The 20,618-nt window shown below is 40.5% G+C and overlaps 2 protein-coding genes across 2 annotated transcripts in view; one reads left to right on the top strand and one right to left on the bottom strand.

Moving 5' to 3' along the window:
* Positions 1-13,407, bottom strand: part of Stxbp4 (syntaxin binding protein 4) — a 169,381-nt gene extending 155,974 nt beyond the window's left edge. The window contains exon 1 of the mRNA XM_037201184.1: positions 13,313-13,407. The gene's annotated coding sequence lies outside the window, so the exon portion shown is untranslated. The remainder of the gene's footprint in view (positions 1-13,312) is intronic.
* LOC114692869 (cytochrome c oxidase assembly protein COX11, mitochondrial) lies at positions 12,908-19,687 on the top strand. Its single transcript, XM_028868881.2, has 4 exons — positions 12,908-13,827; positions 15,526-15,681; positions 18,303-18,428; positions 19,078-19,687. Exons 1-4 carry the CDS (start codon positions 12,982-12,984, stop codon positions 19,258-19,260), a joined length of 1,311 nt encoding a protein of 436 aa, XP_028724714.2. The 5' UTR covers positions 12,908-12,981; the 3' UTR covers positions 19,261-19,687.
* Positions 19,688-20,618: the final 931 nt, after the last annotated feature.

Below are 20,618 nucleotides of genomic sequence, written 5' to 3' on the forward strand. Positions count from 1 at the left end.
ATAATAAGAGTAGACTGCATTGTGGGAATCCAGTCTCAGGACTTCCTGCTTGCATGGTAGGCATTTTACTGACTAAACTATCCCCCCAACCAAATCCAAGATTTTTTTTTAAATTTATTTTTTATGTATGCTCCTTCTCCCATGCTTGCTTACTACCTTTTTTAAAAATTTACTTATGCATGTGTAGTGTATGCATGTGTAGTGTCAGTGTGTTTGTGTGGTATGTGCACATGTGAGTGTGCAGCAAGTACCTGTGGAGAGGTTTATATCAGGTGTGTTCCTTAATCATTTGCTATCTTCCCTTTTGAGGCGGGGTCTCCTACTGAACCTGGGGATCACTGATCTGATAGAGAGATTTGCCTCTCTATCTCCTCAGCATGGGGATGTCCAAAGGATGCCATCACACTAGACTTTTTATGTGGGGACTGGGGCTTACCAACTGAGCCATCATTCCAGCCCTGTTCCCCGTTCTTTTATAGAAGCTTGCAAGCTTTTTAATCAATAGAGGTCCCAGCAATGTTACACACAAGTCACACATATGTCCCCACCACCTTGACAGAAAGACACAGAAGTAAAACATTTTTTTCTTTTATTAAAAAATATAAGCACTCAGTGAAAATATATTGTTTATCTAGCTTTCTAAGTCAGAAGAGAGGAAAGATTAGGTCAGCAAAACCAGAAACTGGAACACTACAGAATAGCATTTTGTTTTATAAGATTAATTTATTTCAAAAAACTAGGCTTTGCTTTGATATATCAATCTCTTCTCTCACAACTTAATTAAACTATAATAATCAGAAATCTTGTCAGATAAAAAAAATCCGCCCATTGTGCATATAATCTTTGATTAACACTTGGTAATTCAGAGTCTCAATAATTTTTAAAATGAGATATTTTACTATATTAAAAGAACTAAACAGTAAAATAAGTAGACATAAAATATACCAGAAATTATAGTAAATATTAACAGGATGAAATTACCAGGTATGCCATAATGAAATTGATACAAATTTCAACTACTCCCCCCAAATAGTGCCATTTATTCTAAATGTCACCAACATGATTAATTTCTAAAGATTTTTGAAGTCTTCTTAATGAAAATTGTGTCTTAAGGAAGCTAGAGGCTTTTACTTCCTTTTATTTGCTTTTAGAACCATTTTAGTTAAAAAAAAAAACTGCTTATTTTGCCATTTTCTATTTATTGTTTTTTCTGTTCAATATCCCTCCATCAGCACTAAAACTGCAAATGCATTTTTCTCTCTCTGTTTTTGGTTATGGGTGTTTTTATGTAAACACGTGGCTATATTCACTGATTTTTGATGGTTTCTGTATTTAAGTTTGAACTGGATACTCCTTTCCCACTCCAAGGTAAATAAGTCAGTTCCATGTATTTTTTGGGGGGAATTTTATGACTTCATTGACAAATCCTTGCTAACCATCTTAGGATGACTGGAAAGGACAGACCCAAGACTGACTCTTCTCCTTGGAAGATCATCCACATGTCTGATCACACTTCCAAACGGTTTGCCACTCTGATTTGAGATGTAGCCTTCATTCACAAACTGATTATTGCATTTGGATCAGTTCTTGTCATTTTCATTTGATTTCATTCATTAGCTTATTTATTCATGCACTAAAATTAATTTATTGTAATTAATAGGCTTTATAACATGTTCCTACATCTGGTAGAACCAATTTTCCCTTGTTATTTTATTTAGCAACTTTTCTTAGCTGTTTTGGGTTTTTATATGTACATATTAATTCAAATTTTCCATAATTAAAAAACAAAGCAATGATATTTGTTAGAAAGTCATACTAGACTTATAAATTGAGAAGGTATGAAAATCATTCTAGACTTGTAAATTGAGAAAATATTAGTACCTATTTTCATAACATTATTTTGAGTCAAAGAACTTAGTATATCTTTTGTTTATATCTTCTTTTGTGACTTCCTATAGGATTCTAAATTCTATAGGATTGTTATCATAACAATCTTGTACAATTTTGTTATTTTTTCAATACTTTCTTTCTCTTTTCAACTTAAGTAAAAACCCCTTAAAAATCTAATTGGTGGGTCAAGCATGAGGACCCGAGTTCCATCCCCAGCACCCACATAAAAGCTGAGTACCATTGTAATCCCAGTGCTACGGAACTTGAGAAGGGAGGGTCATTGAGGTTAGCTGGCCAGCAAGTATAGCAAATCTGTGAACTCCAGTTTCATTAAGAGATCTGGTCTCAAAACTAAGGTAAAGAATGATAGAGTACACCTGATGGCAACTTTTAGCACCCCCAGTATAGCCATGAACACACTTATGTATGCTCATTCACATGTGTACACACATGAATACACACATTGGCACTCACGCACCAACTCTTTTGTAAATGACAAAAGGATTTAACTGCAGTATCATCTAGAAAATAATTTCTCTCCTACTACGAGCTCTGTAAACAATTAGATGTCTTACATGAAAAATGTTATACTAGCAAGTCAATGGACAGCAGCACGGGTATACACACACACACACACACACACACACACACACACACACACACCTTTTTGCTGTAAACCACACATCTGCAATATGTTGATTTATATACAAGTGCATTGTAACACCTCAGCACACATAGGCATATGCTCTCCTTATCATAAACCATTAGATTTTTTTCTGCTGTCATTGCAAATATTAAAATAATACATCTTGAATACTCATAAGAGCTTTGTAAGCAGAGCCTAATTCCCACCCTTCCTTGACAGCGTGCTTCTGTATTCATTTCAAAGCACTTTACAAACTGAGAGGTCAAGAAACCCCAATGTCTTTCTAACCATTTGCCCTCAGTACAAAGATCACTAGAAGGAAAAGGAAGGACAAAGTGTGATACCAGTCAAGGAGAGATTAGTTGGTTTAATAGCAAGGCTCCAAAATCTAATAATGACGATAATAATAGTAATTCATAAACTCCTAAGAGAGCTTCTTTTCAGAGGCTTCTGGCCATATAACAGGTCCCTGAAGGTGCATGTGACTATTCCAATCAACACTGAGGGGACTGTTAGTTCACACTGAGTGTAAGGGCTTATCTTGTACAGTTAGAGAAGGAGTGCAAAGGTGCTCACTGAGGCTCGTCCTAAAGGAGGGTACTGTTCCTCTCCCCAAGGATATAGGGGAGAAATGCTTACTGGCGGTAGGTAGGGGATTCACATGCTATACAAAGTAGCGAGCTTCCAGGTAGAGCAGTTAGGAAATCTAGGGCACAGCATGATTTGCTCAAACAAGATGTGGCTAACTAGTCATACATATCTAAAGAAAAGAGGGGTATAAAATCCCCTTTGAGACAGAAATTTAACACATTAGTGATTATGCACAGTAGAAGGGTATTAGTGGACACTCTGCTGCATCCCTGTGACACCAGCAGGAGTCTCAAGCCAGGGAAACCCTGTCTCAACAAAGTAACAAAAGCCTCCAAAAGAGGGGGGGGGGAGAAGGAGGTTAGAAAGAAAAATGTGCCGGGAGCACAAAACATTTTAAGGATGGGCTTTTGGGGACCCATAGTGGTAGCAAACTCAAACCCAGGGTTTTTATTAAAGGCAAGATATCTTTTTAAAGATATATAATATTTGTATTTATTCTGAGGATATCATGTATATAATGTATTTTGATCATATTCAACCCATTTCTTTCTCTAATTCCTCCCACAATCGCTTTCCAACTTCATGTCTTCTTATTTTCCTATTCTCTGTTCTAAAAAGTAACCCATTGGATCCAATTGATGTTGCCCATGTGTGTAGGCGTGGTGCCACAGGAGATCTTTTAAAGACAGGTATTACAGTACTTTATGGTTGGCAAGAGGTGACTTAGCAAACATACAGAATGTCTGCTCATGAATGCCACCATGGATAGTTCATTTAGCTGGCACTTCCTGGCATATGTGCAGATCTTTTTATGTCAACTTAATACAAGTTAGAGTTACTAGAGGAGGGAGTTTCAATTGAGAAAATGCCTCCATAAGATTGAGCTGTAGGCAAGCCTGTAAGGCATTTTCTTAATCAGTGATTAATGAAGGAGGGCCCAGCCATTGTAGGAGGTGCCATCCCTGGGCTGGTGGTCCTGGGTTCTATAAGAAAGCAGGCTGAGCAAGCCACGAGGAACAAGCCAGTGAGCAGCACCCCTCCATGGCCTCTGCATCAGTTCCTGCCTCCAGGTTCCTGCCCTGTTTGAGTTCCTGCCCTGACTTTCTCTGATGAATAGTGATGTGGCAGTGTAAGCCCAACAACCCTTTTCTTCCTCGACTTGCTTTTGGTCACGGTGTTTCGTCACAGAAATAGTAACCCTAACTAGAACAGTACAGAATTGCACAACAGTAGAAAGAGTGTTGGCCCAGAGGCCAGAGCTCCACCTCTGCTGCCAACTAGTCAAGACATTTGAGAAGCCACGAACTCGGCCCCAGTTTCTCCATATGTGGAACAGCAAGCACATGCATGTCATAACTGTCATAAGAAAGCACTGCTGTGCTTTTGGGGTGGAGGGTGCGGATTTTGTTTCTGATATACACGTGCCTCTTAAGATGAATCTGGCACAGGCAGCCTGCAATCAGTTCATCTGTGAGGAACCAGAGTGGGAAAAGCATACCAGTGTAACCACCTCACTCTACAGTCATTTCAGAAGAGAGCGAGGGCATGGCGATGCTGACTACCCAGCAAAACAAAAACAACAACAAGAAAAAGAAACAAAACAAAACTGTATGGTACACGTGATTTGACAAACGATTTAGAAATGCCCAACACTGAATCTCATATTAGAAAACAAATATGTTGTGAAGTAAGGCCTACAGGCTCAGATCATCCTTGAAGAAAACAAAATGTGCAGCTTTAGAAATAGAGGCAACCTGTTGCATACCACACCACAGCAGAGACTCAACATCAACTATGTATATAAACCATGAGTTATTTAAGAATATTGGCATGGCGGCTTTTGTGCCAGAAAACTACTCTCCCTCTTGAGTGTTCATTTTTGCCCTCTTGGTTCCTTACTTTGTCTCCTCTCTTAAGTCTTAAAAAAAAAAAGAAAAGAAAGGATGGGGGGATTAGGATGCCTCCCTTCACTTTACTTAACTGGTCCTCTTTAAGTAATGTGGAATTTTCAGACGGCCAAGAAATAAAAGGTGAATGAAAGAGCTATTTCTCTACTCGGTATTCAAAGGCAATGTTTGCTCTTCTAGTGCAGTTTTCAAGAATTCAAGCAGCTTAGGAAGGCTGCTCATTTTTCCTGGGGGTGGGCACATAAGAATCTGCCAATAGCACACAGCCTAATTGTGGAAGATACTGGAAAATGCTTAAAAAAACAAAACAAACAAACAAACAAAAAACCCAAGACTCTGGGGCTTTGTGAAACATGAGCACTTCACAGCAGTTTCCTGAAACAGCCCCAACATCTTCCTGTTTGGTTTCATCTGTGTGTTCCTCCATCAATAACTAAGTTCAATCACTCTGTTGGTATTGTGTTCCCCAAAATATTGTGTACCCTAATAAATTTATCTGGGGTCAGAGAACAGAAAAGCCACTAGATACTTAGGATAGGCAGTGGTAGCACACGCCTTTAATCCTCCCATTCCAGAGGCAGAAATCCATCTGTTCAAGGATACAGCCAGGCATGGTGACTCACGCCTTTTATCCCAGGGAGTGACGGTAGAAAGGAAAGATATATAAGGCATGAGGACCAGAAACTAGAAGCATTTGGCTGGTTAAGTATTTGGCTGGTTAAGCTTTCAGGTTTTGAGCAGCACAGTTCAGCTGAGAGCCATCCGGATATGAGGACACAGAGGCTTCCAGGCTGAGGAAACAAGATCAGCTGAGAAGTTGGCCAGGTAAGGTTAGCTGTGGCATGTTCTGTCTCTCTGATCTTCCAGTGTTCACTCCAATACTTGGCTCAGGTTTGATTTTATTAATAAGACCTTTGAAGATTCCTGCTACAAATCACATGTAGGTAATGTACAAAATTCTGGTCCTTGGTGAACGAGCCAAGGTTTCTGCTCTCAGCAGTGTGAGAAAACAAGAGAGAGCTACAATAAAATGTGTTATGTTTCAGCTACTGGGAGGTAATGTCAAAGGAGACTGGGCAAAGAAAGGCAAATCTAGAACAGCTAATACCGGATAATAGTGAGCCATGACCGGGAAGACACCTGAGACAAATGGTTCCTGAAGAGCAGCACACATTTGCGTAGCTACAGAACATGAAGTGTAGCTAGACCATAGTGAATAGAGACAGGGCAGGAGGGAGGGTCCAGAGGTAGGCAGGGTCTACATTCTGTAATCTTGTGCACAAAGGAGCTCGATGTTAGTTCAAAGAATAGCTTGACTGTTCACTGGAGACTGAGATTTGCTTCCTTTTGACTTTATTCTGCCTTTAACCAGCTAAGGTTGGGCTCTCTGATTCTACATTTCCCCTTGGTTTTGTGCCTTTGTCTTTAAAATGGTTTATTCCAATAGGTAGATTGTTCTTTAGCTCAAACAGAATATCCATCAGTCCATTTGAGACATGGTAGGTGTGTGCTGTGGTGTGTGTGTGTGTGTGTGTGTGTGTGTGTGTGTGTGTGTATTCTTGTCTAATTTGATCAGGATTGGCTATAAGGCCATAACAAGGCTGTACTACAAAATGAAAACACAAGGTTCCACATCAAATAACTACTAACAAATTCAAGACAGAAACAAGCAGAGAATCAAATCAAGTTCAAGGACCATCTAAAATAGAGGAACACTTTAAGAGCAGTGTCCTGTAGGACTAGAAAAGTGACATATTCATGGAGGTGGCTTTACTATAATAAATGTTACATGAATGAAGATCCTGTATAAATGAATGCTTTCTTTTCATCACATCTGTTACTTATACAAGCTCATTAAGGTCCATGTAAGAGGACCAGTCCATCAAAAAGGCATAAAAGCAGCTGTCGGGAAATAAGGAAGAAGGACACCAAGAGATTCTGAAGCAACTTTATGGCATTGCTATGCACTAATTGGGATACAGTGATTATCTAGCCTGTTTCCAACTAAATTACAACTCATTTTTCTTACTACTTATATAAATATGTATTCCTTCATACTGTGAACCCAATTATTATAATAAATAGCTCCAAAATAAACAGCTGCTATTTCTATTAAAATAATTGCTAGTTATCTTGCATTGCTGGATGAATCTAGGAATTTTATTAAGCAAACAAACTGCTAGGAAATACAGATCAATAGCTACCATATTTAGGCTGAAGCTACAATTATATTATGCTTTAAAAATACTGAAAAATGCCAGGCAGTGGTGGAGCACACCTTTAATCCCAGCACTTGGGAGGCAGAGCTAGGCGGATCTCTGTGAGTTCGAGGCCAGCTTGGTCTACAGAGTGAGATCTAGGACAGGCACCAAAACCATACAGAGGAACCCTATCTCGAAAAACAAACAAACAAAAACAAAAAAAAATACTGAAAAATATGGGCCTGGCATTATGGTGAACACCTTTAACCCCAGCACTAGGGTTGGAGATAGCAGAGGCAGGTGGAGCTCTGAGTTTGAGACCAGCCTGGTCTACACAGCAAGTTCCAATACAGCCAGGACTACACAGAGAAATTCTGTCTCAAAAAAACCAAAGAATAAATTAACTAATTAACTAAAAAAAATTTCAATTACATATAAAATGTAACTGTCAATCAAACTTTAAAACTCCAACTTCATCATCTCTAAGTTTTCAGAAAAACAACAACCATGTTAGACAATAATATGTGAATATCAAAAGGTTTATATGACTATTTTACCTTATAAATGTAAGACTAGACATGGCCATCACTAATTAGAAGGAGCTTACAAGGTTGAATTATTTTCTGTTGAAAAGTAACATTGGACATTAAGTGTCAAGTCTTTAGGGCCAGTCCAAGCTTTACATTTTAAATGTGTAATCGTACTTCTAGCTGGAGAACAGGGTTAGACTAGCCCCGAGGAGTTCACATTCCATCCATGGTGGAACACTACCCCGCATTAGTTACCACAGTGATTTATGCAACATCACAAACACACTCAGACTCACCAAATTATAGCCTAGGGTTAAGCATTCATTCAAAGTTTTAGAGAAAAACAAATACATTTCAGCATTTCTTAATACGGCATTATTCTTCTAGCTGTATATATCATCAATCTCGTATTATAAGATCCTTGAGCTCAGGCCTCCACACTGTTTTCTGACTTCAATCTTCTGTTTAATTCCAGTTTGTTCTAGCTCAGAAATCATTTTAAAATGTCCTACCTTATAAACAGACAACTTAGCACATTAATGATTTTAATCAAGGCAGGAGACAATTATCCTGATATTGAAAAGGAAATTGTTGTTTTGTTTTGTTACCATTGTACACTGCAAAACTGTTTTTTATACAGAGCAGGAAAAAATACCAAGAAGCAAAGAGTCACAAACATTTTAAGTGTAAGCTCCAGCTCTGACTCTACCCCTCTGACTCTGCTTGTACAATTTACTTCATCACTCTCAGTCTGTTTGTTCTTCAGCTATAGAATGGGAAGACTGGCCTCAACTGTGGGTGAGCTTGAGAGAGGGTGGGGGAAGGGACTATGTTCCCAGAATCAAGCCTCTCCTTTGTGGCTTTCCTTCCTTCCTCCAGGTCTTCAACACTGCCTGGCGCTAACTACAGTCACATTTCTATTGGCTCTGCTCTCTTTGCTTTTGTCCTGCTGAGCTTTCAGATGGTGCCCCAAATGGAGCACATTCTTTGGGTTGACACAGCAGACAGAAGTGAGCAAACATGTCTGTGGCTGAGTTCTCAGCTATGGTGATTTGCTCATCTACTAGAGGAACAAACAGGAAGTTATATGTATTAAAAATAACAGTAGACTTATATCTCATGTTGGGCACATATACACAAAGGTAACTCTATACATCCAAATTACCTGGTTCTGTGTTGAGAAAGTCTAGATATAATGACTACTTCTGGATTCCAGGTTTTATTTCTAAATATCACTCTTCACTAAAGGAAGCCAAACCCCTGCAGTAATGGCTGGTGCCCAGGTTAGAACAGGAAAATGGAAGAGGAGCATGACAACAGGAAAATCTACTCTTAGAATAGGAATTCACGGGTCTGTACTGATTATTACACAGAATCAAAAAGATGCAAAGGAGTAACCCTCTGCCTTGCAGATAATTCCAACAGCTGCTCCCCACCAGGTACCGTGGTATATGTCTGTAATTGGAGTGCTGAAGGCTGATACAGAAGGACCGTTAGTTTGAGATCAGCCTGGGATTCTTTGGGAGACCGTCTCAAAACAAAAATAAAACAAACCAATCCTTGAAGATACATGTACTGGCTGGTTTTGTGTGTCAACTTGACACAAGGTAGTTATCAGAGAGGAAGGAGCCTCAGCTGAGGAAATGTCTCCATGAGATCCACCTGTAGGGCATTTTCTCAGTTAGTGATCAATGAGGAGGGCCCAGACCGTTGTGGCTGGTACCATTCCTGGGCTGGTGGTCCAGGGTGCTATAAGAAAGCAGGCTGAGCAACCCAGAGGAAGCAAGCTATGTAAGCAGCTCCCTTCCATGGCCTCTGCACCAGCTCCTGCCTCTGGGATCCTGCCCTGTTTGAGTTCCTGTCCTGTCAATGATGAACAGCAAGGCTGAAGTGTAAGCCAAATAAACGCTTTCCTCCCCAACTTGCTTTTTGGTCATGGTGTTTTGTCATGGCAATAGAAACCCTAACTGAGACATTACATCTTAGTAAAGAGATAAAAAAAACCTCACAGTCATGAAGCAAGTTGACACTTGGTGACTCTAAAGGAATTCAATGAGACAGGCACCTCACTTCTGTTATGTTTCCCTCAGAGGCTCATAAACCACGAAAAGCATCGCACACACAAATCAGAAAAACACATACCGAGGGACACTATAGCAATTAACCAGTCACCACTATTTAAAAAAATTATCAAGGCCATGTGGAAAGGCTAATGAACTATTTCAGACTGGTGAAAACTAAAGAGGCCAGACACCTAAAAACAAGGGGCATCTTGGAGTGGATTATAGACCTAAGTTGGAAATAAGTGGGACAAGTGGTGTCTTAGGGTTTCTGTTGCTGTGAAGAGACACCATGACCAAGGCAAGTCTTATAAAGTCTTATATAAAAAAAAAAAACAACCCATTTCTTTGAGTGGCTTACAGTTTCAGAGATTTAGTTCATTATCATCATGGCGGGACATGGTGGCATGCAGGCAGACATGGTGCCAGAGAAGGAGCTACATCTTGATCACACAGGCAACTGGAAATGAGCTAAACTAGGCCTAACTTGAACACAGGAGACCTCAAAGCCTGCCTCCACAGAGACACACTTCCTCCAACAAGGCCCAACCTCCTAATAGTGCCGCTCCCTAAGAGCTCATGGGGGCCAATTATATTCAAACTACTATAAGTGGTATTAACTTAAGCAGAACCCATGGATTCCTTGGTGTGAAGTTCTACAGGTCCATGTTCCTTCAAATCCTCATGTTGAAGCCAGAGCCGCATTGCAGCTCTATTGGGATTAGAGTTAGTAAGATTAAATGAGATCATAACGGAGAACAAATGATGAATCAGATGCAGTTAGTGTGTCCATAAGAAAGGCATCACAAAGCTTGCCGACTTCTCCCAGGCATGCTAATACACATGTCCACTACAAGTGGGGGAGTACCCTCATGAGAAAATGGAGTAGCCAGCACCTTGATCTTGGTTCCCAGCCTCCAGAAACATAATCTATTCGTTGAGTAACCTAGGCTGAAGTGTTTTGTTATGGTGGCCCAAGGTGATAACATGGTAATATTGGATTGATATTAAATACCTGATTTTGTGTCCTTGTAATCAATACTCCTGTTAAGTATTAAGTTTACAGTTCCAGAATATCATGTCTGCTGTCTTCTCAAATGGTATAAAGATCTTTAAGATTAGGGAAACTAGGTGAAGGATAAGTAGGAAATGTATTATTTCTGCAACATTTATGTAACTTTTAAAATTATTTCAAAGTAAAAATTGGAGATTGAAATATTTTAATTATCATCCAGAAACATTTTTATAAATATCAACTGTCCTTTTACATTATCACATGGGGATTGAATTGGTGCCTATTTTATTTTATTAAGAGAAATCTAGAAAGACCCACATCACTTTACTGCAATCAAAATGGCTGTACCTCTGATATTCACATTCAATTACTTAAATGAAAGCATTCATGATTACAACTCTATTAATGACATATTTATACAATTGCTTTGAATAATCTGGATGAAAAAAAACACCTGGAGAGAGGAAAAAAGGTTGAAGGAAATATACTGTTGGCTTCAAGCACATTAATGTCAGTATAGGATTTGTTTAAAATGTACAAGTATAGTGTCTGCATGTATGTGTGTGCACTGTGTGTGTGCAGTGCCTAAAGAGGCTAGAAAAGGGTATCAGAGCCTCTGGGACTGGAGTAAAAGCTCTGAGTCCCCAGGTGAGTGTTGGGAACTGAACCCAGGTCCTCTGCAAAAACAGCAAAAGCTCTTAACCTCTCAGCCATATCTCTAGCCCCCTAGTATGGAATTTGAGTCTACGATGCAGAAAATTAAAACTGACAGCTCTTATCCTGAAAATTTGACCATCTGGTGTAAGAATCAAAACACATTCAGAAGGAAAGAGTGATCAAACACTGCCCTAACAAAATGGAAGTGAATTTGTAGAGGAAGAGTTTTGTCACTTGAGTGACAATGTACTGGAGTGCTGTACTAGACAATGCCTTGGTGGCCACTAGTCAGTTACGTACTCAAGGTCTCCATCTCCTCTTCGACTACTGCTACAGCTGCCTCCTCATCTCTGCTTCCACCCTTGCCCCGAGCAGTCTCACCACGTGACTAGCACCTTCCTCTTCCTTCAGTGTGAATAAAATCAGATCAAGTCACTCCTGTGTTCCTCACAACTAAGCTTCCCTTAGACATGGTTTAAATGGCGTTATCAGGTCTTTGTGTACCTGCTGTGACCCCATTTCCTTCCCACCACCAACTCATCTCATTATGTAAGGTTCACACTGACCCGGGTTTTTTGTTTTGTTTTGGTTTGGTTTTCTTTTGGGTTATTTAATCCTATCCAACCCATTCCTGCCTCTGGACTTGTGTTCGACCTGAGACTGTTGTTTTGTGGGTAGCTCTTTTTCAGGGTTCAGGAGTAGGCTCCAATGTCACCTCTAGGAAGGCCTTATTTTACCTCTTACAGAGAGACCTAACCAGGGTATCCCTCCTCATTGTCACTCTCAATAACTTCATGACACCAACTATTTTGAGAACAGACACTGTTATCTGAAATTCCCTTATTTACAGGTTTCTTTTCTGAGTCCTTCAACAGACAGTGCAACCAATAACAACAGTGATTGTGCCTGATTTATTCTGGATGATGCCTCAGCCAAATAAAAAGTGCAAGGAATACATGCTGACTGACTTACAGTTCTTTAGGCCTTCGAGTTTCTAATCCACAAAGTGGGGATGATTAGACCCACTCTAGCCATTAGAAATCAGACCTAGCTTTTACAAAATTCTTACTATGCCTGAAACAGTGGGAAAATCACTTTATATGCTTATCCTCACGAACTACTGTGATTTCCATTCACGAAATAAGGCCAGCAGGTTATGCAGAAGTTGTAATAAAATAAAACAGATGTAAAGACAAGAGCACAGTAAATTCATCAATGCTTAACGTCAGAATCTGCTCTTAGCTACTATTTAATAGTGGTCTGTGTTTGTCCGATTAGAGACATATTTCCCGGGGAGTCTCTGCCTGCACGGTGCACACCCTTATTCCTTCACCCCCTCCTTTAAAGGCCCCCATAGCTTGGTCCTTCTGTTCTGAACAAACGCCAGTTTGCGAGAGGCTCTCTGTCTGACTTGACGTTTTTGCTGGGTAAAAAAGCAAAGGGGTGTCAGCGCAGTGGAAGACGTCTGCCCACGGGCTGAGAAGATGCAGAGGTCGAGAGTGTTGGAGAGGGATGCGGTTTGCGGTTTGTTCCTGAAAGAGGGACGTTTGCTCGAGCTCAGGTCAGAGGCAGTGAGCCACCGGGCTAGTGAACTCCCAAGTGGAAGCCCGGCGCGAGAGCTGCCGCTGGGGGCCGCTGGGTCGAGACAAAGGCTTGGTGGAGTTTGGGAAGACGGGTGTACGTGTTACAGTGCAATCCCCAGCAAGGAGCTTGCATGCGGAGGGCCCACATGCATTCTCCACGAAGTAAACTCGAGAAGTAGCAGGGGGAAACAAAGTGCAAGGCACAGCCGCCTAGCAGAAAACGCGAACTTACCCTCTTCTGGCCACCCGGCCTCCGTAGCCCCGCTGCTACCTGAGGAATCTGGTAGTCAAGGCAGCGGCGGGGCTCGGACCCGGTTACCGCGAGACACAGGAGGTCTCGCGAGATCTCGCTTAGCGGCCCTGACAGGCCGGCGTTCTTTCCGGGGGGTTATGGGAGGGCTTTGGTGTCCGCGATGGAGGTTCGTCGCCTGGTGGGGCCGGTGCTGGAGCCAGCCTGGGTGGTGGGGCCGGGCTGTGGAGAGTGCGGGGCAGGTGCTTAGGCCCGGCTGGGATGGAGGTGCGGAGCGGGGACTGAGGCTGCTCGGGACCTGGCAGCGCCTGAGCGGGGCCCGGGGAGCCGCCGTGCAGCCGCCGCGGCGGCCGAGGAGCGGCAACCCTTTCCAGCGCGCGCAGGAGGACGAGTGGCGGCGGCGGAACAAGACGGTGCTCACCTACGTGGCCGCGGCCGCCGTGGGCATGCTGGGGGCCTCCTACGCCGCCGTGCCCCTCTACCGGCTCTACTGCCAGGTAGGGAGGCAGGAGGTGCAGGGTGCAGCGTCCTGCGCCATCACCCTGCGGGGCCCAGGGATGGGGAGAGCCAGGTGACCTGCCAGGGGTCCCTTCGGCTCCAGACCGGGACAGGCGTGCTCAAGGTCACAGTTCCGGTGATGATGCAGCGTGTGTACCACGCCTCAAGAAGGAGGGAGCTTCCAGGCGTTCTGTGAAGTGCAGGGATAGGGTCCTCGTGGGGCTGTTAGATACCTGGAGACTCCACGGGACACCCCGTCCCTCCAAAAAAAAAAAAAAAAAAAAAAAAAGGATTATCCAACCTAAAATGCCAGTCGTACTGAGACCTACAGATAGGAAGTCATTGACACTCCTGCGTGTGTATGTTCACATGCTTTCAAGTCAGGCAAGGCTAGGTTAACGTTACCTTTTTAAAAAAGTAACCTTAAAATAAAGTTCCATGTTTGACACTGGTTAGTCCGGAAGAATGCCCTGGTACTGTGGAATCACCAAGTTTTAGAGCAAGAAATAAGGAAGTAAATATAGGAAGCCAGTTTATGAGCCAATTAAAATGTAACCCAGCCAAACTATGATTGCCTTGGTTAGTAGGAGATCTAGGCTTGAGCCCAGGACATCATTTTAATGACTGTTTTTTACCTGTTTGTCTGTTTTAGTTTAAGCACCTAACTTGAGAAACTTCAATAATATATGTTCCAAAAATTTATAAGGGGCTGATAATTAAGAACACTTAAATTGCTTTTTATTCAACTGACTTAAATTCTTTTGGGAAAAATAGTTCGTCTTAAAATTCAATCTCTTAAACATAAGTGTACACTTACCTGTGAAATAAGGTCAGGTACTTGCCCTGTGATTTATCTTTTAGGCTTAAAATGTAATTTGGCAATGTTGAGAGAAATTGAATGAAGCTAAGTAACTTGTGTAACAAGCGAAAGATAGTAAAATAGTAATACCGTAGTTTTAAGAGTCTTCCATTAGCCTAAAATTGGCTTTCTGTTTTCCTAGTGTAGGAAACGTAAATTATCTGGAAATCAGAATTTTGTTAACCTCAAGCAGCAGAAGAATGTCTTAGAAGTAGCATCACCCCCACATCTGATAAGGAAATCATAGCAATGAGGAAATGTCAAACAAAAATTACTGGTACTTTATGGTAGTTGACTGGGTAACCAAAAATAAAAAACTAAAAATGGGTCAGGTACTCATTAACTGGATAAAAGATCTGTATGTATGTGGAGAATTACAGGTAAGTGTCAGAAAAATCATTGATCCACACACATGGGGAAACATTTGCAATGCCCAAGGAAAGCAGAATATAAAAATAAAACTATGAACTGATTTCAACCATAAAAGCTATAATACAGAAAAAGATAAATACATGGATAGTTCTTGTTTTAATTAAAATGACCAGGTTTAGGTAAATTTTTTTTTCAGTGAATAATTGGTTATGTAAAATACTTGCTTTATACTCAGTAATAATAGCTTGTCTTCAAAATCTGCTTTTTTAAAATGACTTGCTGAAAAAATAGGAATCACCTTAACAAATATAGGCAAACCATTGACACAATTAAAGGAAATGATCAGGGGGAGTATACAGTTTGGCTCAAAGTAGAACATTCAGTTGTATTTCAAATTTTACTTTTGTCCAGGAAATAAATGAAGATCTTAAAACTGTTGCTTAACGTATCCAGTGTCTTGTTTTAGACTACGGGACTTGGAGGATCAGCAGTGGCTGGGCACTCCTCAGACCAGATTGAAAACATGGTGCCTGTTAAGGATCGAATCATTAAGATCACCTTCAATGCCGATGTGCATGCCAGTCTCCAGTGGAACTTCAGACCTCAGCAGACTGAGATATATGTAAGTGACTAATGGAGTCATCTGTTAACCCATCTGTGCTAAAGTGTTACACCCTTCTAAACTCACTGTAAAATGCTAGTACACCCCATGAGTAATTACACTTGATAATATTCATGAGATATAATTCATGAAATGGAATTCCTCAAGGAATATGTTAGTACTTTGAAATGTTTGCTTTTTGATAGTACCTTACATTTAAATGGAACTGTGACATGTGGGGTTTCTGTGACAGTCTCACCCTGTAGCTCAGGCCAACCTCAAACTCATGATCCTCCTACCTCAGTTTAGCCTTGCTTGCTATTCTTGTTGATTTCTCAGTACATTAACCTCTGTTTAAACAAAGGTTTTATTCGTCAATTTGACTTTGATTGTGAACTTATTGTAAATAGATTTAAGGTTAGTTTAACATTGATATCCTCTTAAAAATATTCAACCATGGCATTAAGATCTAATGAATTAGAGGTATAGAGGCATGTGTTAATGTATGGTGTTGGCTATATTTTAACTTTTAATCAACTTAAAATAATGTCATGTATCGGGGACTATGAGGGTCCAGCCCCTCGATAGTCCCCTCCCAGGGTCCGGGAAGAATCTACAACCAGCTGATAATTAATCTTTGATGAAATGAAATGAATCTATGTACACAAAACTCCTTAGTCCATATACTTTATTATTCTGTGACAGTTATAAGCTTATATTCTGCTCTCATATTTAGATCATCTTTAGCCTGATTTCTCTCTTCACTTGTCTGCGATCCCCTCTAAGTTCTATCTTAATTCCTTCATCTAGTTCTGCCCCTTCTAGGTTCTCATCCATCTTGTTCCTTCCCATATCATCTCCTGTCCCGTCTCCTCCTCTCTCATCTGGCTCTTCCTCATCTTCCATCTCGTTCCTCTAGTACTCTACTGTAGCCCTTCAATCTACTTCTTCCCCATCTCAGTTTGTTCCTCTCAAGTTCTTACCCATCTAGTTCTTCCATTCTCTTCTCTCTTCTCCCTGCCTCCTGGAAGTCTCGGAATATAAAGGGAGAGTCCGAGCTAAATTGTGTAAAGCTATTAACGTCCACCTCTCCTAGGCGGTGTCCCCTTGTGGAATTTACCATAAGTCAGGAGACTTGCATGTGGGCTGTTACCATTGTTAGTCCACCTGGGACTAACAATGGGTGCCCACCTGGGTGGTGTTTCCTGTAGTCCTTGAAAATGGCCAAGGGAGATAGATAATCTGAATCCAGAGAAAGCCTTTCCTGAGGCTGTTCTCCAAATACCTGGAATGTGTATGTCCAGAGAGTGATCAGTCTACACTGTTAGTCCTTCTTAGGGGAAAGTCAATTGGAAAAACTATGAAGGCACGCATGATTTTCATAACAGAAGACAGCTGATATATAACAAGCCAAGTAACACCAAAAACTCCTTGGGATTTGGCTTCCTCTGGAGGAATTCCATGATCCCTCCAGGTAGTGACTTTGCCATAACCAGCTGAGTTCTTATGATATATTCCTGCGGCCGGCAGCAGTCATGTGTTTCTAATCATGTGATTAAAAGTTGACTAAATTCTTTGGTCATTAATGTTGAGTTTAGCAGTGCCTAATCATGTTATATAGCTTTCCTAACTTTTACTATGGTATAAGTGATAATAGAAAAAATGTGGAGACTCATTGGTCATAATAAGTAATTTAATGGTTTATCAGAAGTATTTCTGTGTTGTCAAAGAGAAAAAATATAATTTTGGGAGGAGGAGAAAGTACTGAGGTATGAACCAAGGGTCTTGTATGTGCTGGGGAAGCAGTCTACCACTGAGCTAAACACCCGAACTAAGAAAAAATTTTAAAGATGTGAAGTAATTATTTCAATAGTAACAGTAGTTCTAGTTATATTATACTCCAGTATCATTGTATCAAAAATGCTTCTAGATTTTTACTCATTGTAGTCCTGGGAAGATTTGAGGTGAATGTTTTTTAACTGTAGATTAACCTCAAAAGTCTTAATTTCAAATGTTATTATTAACAAACCTTTATAAAACATAGTGCTTGCCCAGTTTACTAAACATCACTTAATTTTCATTAAGGATTTTGTAGGTTATGATTTTGAATAGTGGTACAAATTGCATGGCAGTAAACAGGGTGATGGCGAATTGGTACAGATGACAGAATGTCCAATGGAAATTTTTTACTGCCTTTGTTGCTATTTTTAATTTCTCAAAGTATTAATTCCTTTTAGTTTAACAGATTTTGTTCAGTCAGTTTTACACTGGTTGTAAATTTAAGTTATTTAGAATTGAGGTAAGTTTAACATTGGCATCCTTTAAAAAATGGCAATCATGACATTCATGTTTAACTGTTATAAAGTAGTTGGGCTTGAGCTGTGGTTTGCCTGGCTTGTCCTTGGACACATTTTAAGTAATGGTAGATTATTTCTTGAAGACATCAGACAACCAAATGGGATATTCATAACTAATTCGTTACTGACATAAGCAAATGCAATCTGAAACTAAGATAGGCTTGTGGCAGTATTCACAGTACATTGGTTTAGGTAGTATGGCTCAATGAATAGGAAAATAATATGACTTTTAATTTAGCAGAGGGAAATAATAGTAGCAACTATATTGTGTATTTATTGAAACAGGTGGTACCAGGAGAGACTGCACTGGCATTTTATAAAGCTAAGAATCCTACTGACAAACCAGTAATTGGAATTTCTACATATAATGTTGTACCATTTGAAGCTGGACAGTATTTCAATAAAATACAGGTAAACTGAATAAACTTTATGATAAAAGTATATGAAACTGCTTAATATGAATTAAATGCTTTTAATTTCTAAAAATTCATTTTCTGGCTGGGTCTTGTCTGTAATCCTAGTACTCAGTAGGCTGAGGTGGGAGCAGTGCCATGAGGTAGAATCTAGCCTGCATATGGATATGCAGTGGGTTCTAAGCCAGGCTGGGCTACAGTGTGAAACCCTGTTTCGGGGGGGGGGGGGAGCCTAGATCAATCAATACTTCTTCTAAACATAAAGCTATTTTTTAAATCTTCATGCTTACACCATCTAGCTGGAGAGCGAAGCCAAATCTGTGTTTGCTCCTTTTGTTTGTTTGAGACAGGGTCTATGTATCCTGGCTGTCCTGTAGCTCTGTAGACCAGGATGACTCAAACTCAGAGATCCACCTGACTCTGCCTTCCAAGTGGTAGGATCAAAGGGCTGTACTACTACACCTGGCTACTGTATTTGCTTCTAGGATTAGAATTAAATTGTTTCCTATCCCTTAAAGCAAACTCAGTCTATGATGACAAGATGCTGCTATCCTATGATGGCGCTTAAAGACAGGAAATGAACATTGGTTTGTGTTAAGTAATAGAGCAGGAGTGTTACTAACCAAGTGTCTTTCTGTAATTTGTAGTGCTTCTGTTTTGAAGAACAAAGGCTTAATCCACAAGAAGAAGTAGATATGCCAGTGTTTTTCTACATTGATCCCGAATTTGCAGAAGATCCAAGAATGGTGAATGTCGATCTCATCACTCTTTCTTATACTTTTTTTGAAGCAAAGGAAGGGCACACGTTGCCAGTTCCAGGCTATAATTGAAGTAGCTTCCAAGACCTGCTTCAGATTTGTGATTTTTGGAAAATCATGTATTGTACTTTCTCAGAAGAGAAATATATATTGAAGAGTAATGTATATTGAAACCTTGTATTTTAAATGTTCTATTTCTTTCTTTCCAACTTCATTTATCTCATTTAAGACTGAGAGAATAGGTTCAAAACTCAGTCTGTAATGAAAATATGCTGCTATCTTATGATGGTACTTAAGGGCAGGGAGGTACTTACGGGCTCTGTTTTAAGTAATAAGAGAAGGAATATTACCCACTAAGCCTCTGAAAAAATATATCCAGTGTACCACATGTGTGACTTTTAAAAACAGCATGAAGGGCCAGGGAGATGAATCACTAGTTAAATTATTTGCCCCATAGGCCCAACAACTTGAGTTCCGGTTCCTGGAACCAGCCTTAAAAGAGTGAATGCAGTAGCTCACATCTGTAATCCCAGAGTCCTTATAGTGAGATGGGAGGTTGAGCCAGGAAAATCTCCTTGCCTTTATATGCATGCTGTAGCTGCCCACACACATACACCAACTGCTTTAGTAGTTCAGTTTAATTCTGTAGTTGCCTTCACACTTTTAACAATGCATCTGAAAACTTAGAAAATGTGCACAAGTGGTTTGTTTTAGTTCGTAGAACTTATCACTAAGCAAGGTGGCTGCTATTTTCCTTCATTATAAACTGACACTATTTAAAAATGGTTTTATCTTGTGAGTATGCAGGGAAAGCGATGGCCCCATGCTGCAGCACACATATGCTGGTCAGCGGACTCGCTGTGGGAGACGGCTCTCTTTCACCATGGGGCTTCTCAGGAATCAAGGTTGTCAGACAAGGCAGCAAATGCCTTACCTGCTGAGCTGTTTTTGGCCGAACTGATAGTTTAAAAAACTTAAAGTGGAAGTGTAGCTAGAGTTTTCCTGTCTTGCCCACAGTCAGGACAAATCTTTGTCACCTGCCAGTCCCACAGCCATTCACCCAACCAAGTAAACACAGAGACTTATATTGCTTACAAACTGTATGGCCATGGCAGGCTTCTTGCTAACTGTTCTTATAGCTTAAATTAATCCATTTCCGTAAATCTGTACCTTGCCACGTGGCTCGTGGTTTACCGGCATCTTCACATGCTGCTTGTCATGGTGGCGACTGGCAGTGTCTCCCTTTCCCTTCCTGTTCCCTTAATTCTCTCTGTTAGTTCCGCCTATACTTCCTGCCTAGCCACTGGCCAATCAGTGTTTTATTTATTGACCAATCAGAGTAATTTGACATACAGACCATCCCACAGCATGGAAGAGGAATCACTCAGCTCTAACAGCTTGCTCCCAGTTTGCATTCTTAATTCAAAGGT

The sequence above is a fragment of the Peromyscus leucopus genome, chromosome 8b, assembly GCF_004664715.2.
Source record: "Peromyscus leucopus breed LL Stock chromosome 8b, UCI_PerLeu_2.1, whole genome shotgun sequence".
Classification (NCBI taxonomy): domain Eukaryota; kingdom Metazoa; phylum Chordata; class Mammalia; order Rodentia; family Cricetidae; genus Peromyscus; species Peromyscus leucopus.

Excerpts from the sequence above, each read along its gene's own strand:
- LOC114692869 (XM_028868881.2), top strand. The coding sequence starts at position 12,982 with ATGCAGAGGTCGAGAGTGTTGGAGAGGGATGCGGTTTGCGGTTTGTTC. Across the intron at positions 13,828-15,525 it reads TCTACCGGCTCTACTGCCAG|ACTACGGGACTTGGAGGATC; the intron begins GTAGGGAGGCAG and ends GTCTTGTTTTAG. Across the intron at positions 18,429-19,077 it reads AGTATTTCAATAAAATACAG|TGCTTCTGTTTTGAAGAACA; the intron begins GTAAACTGAATA and ends TGTAATTTGTAG.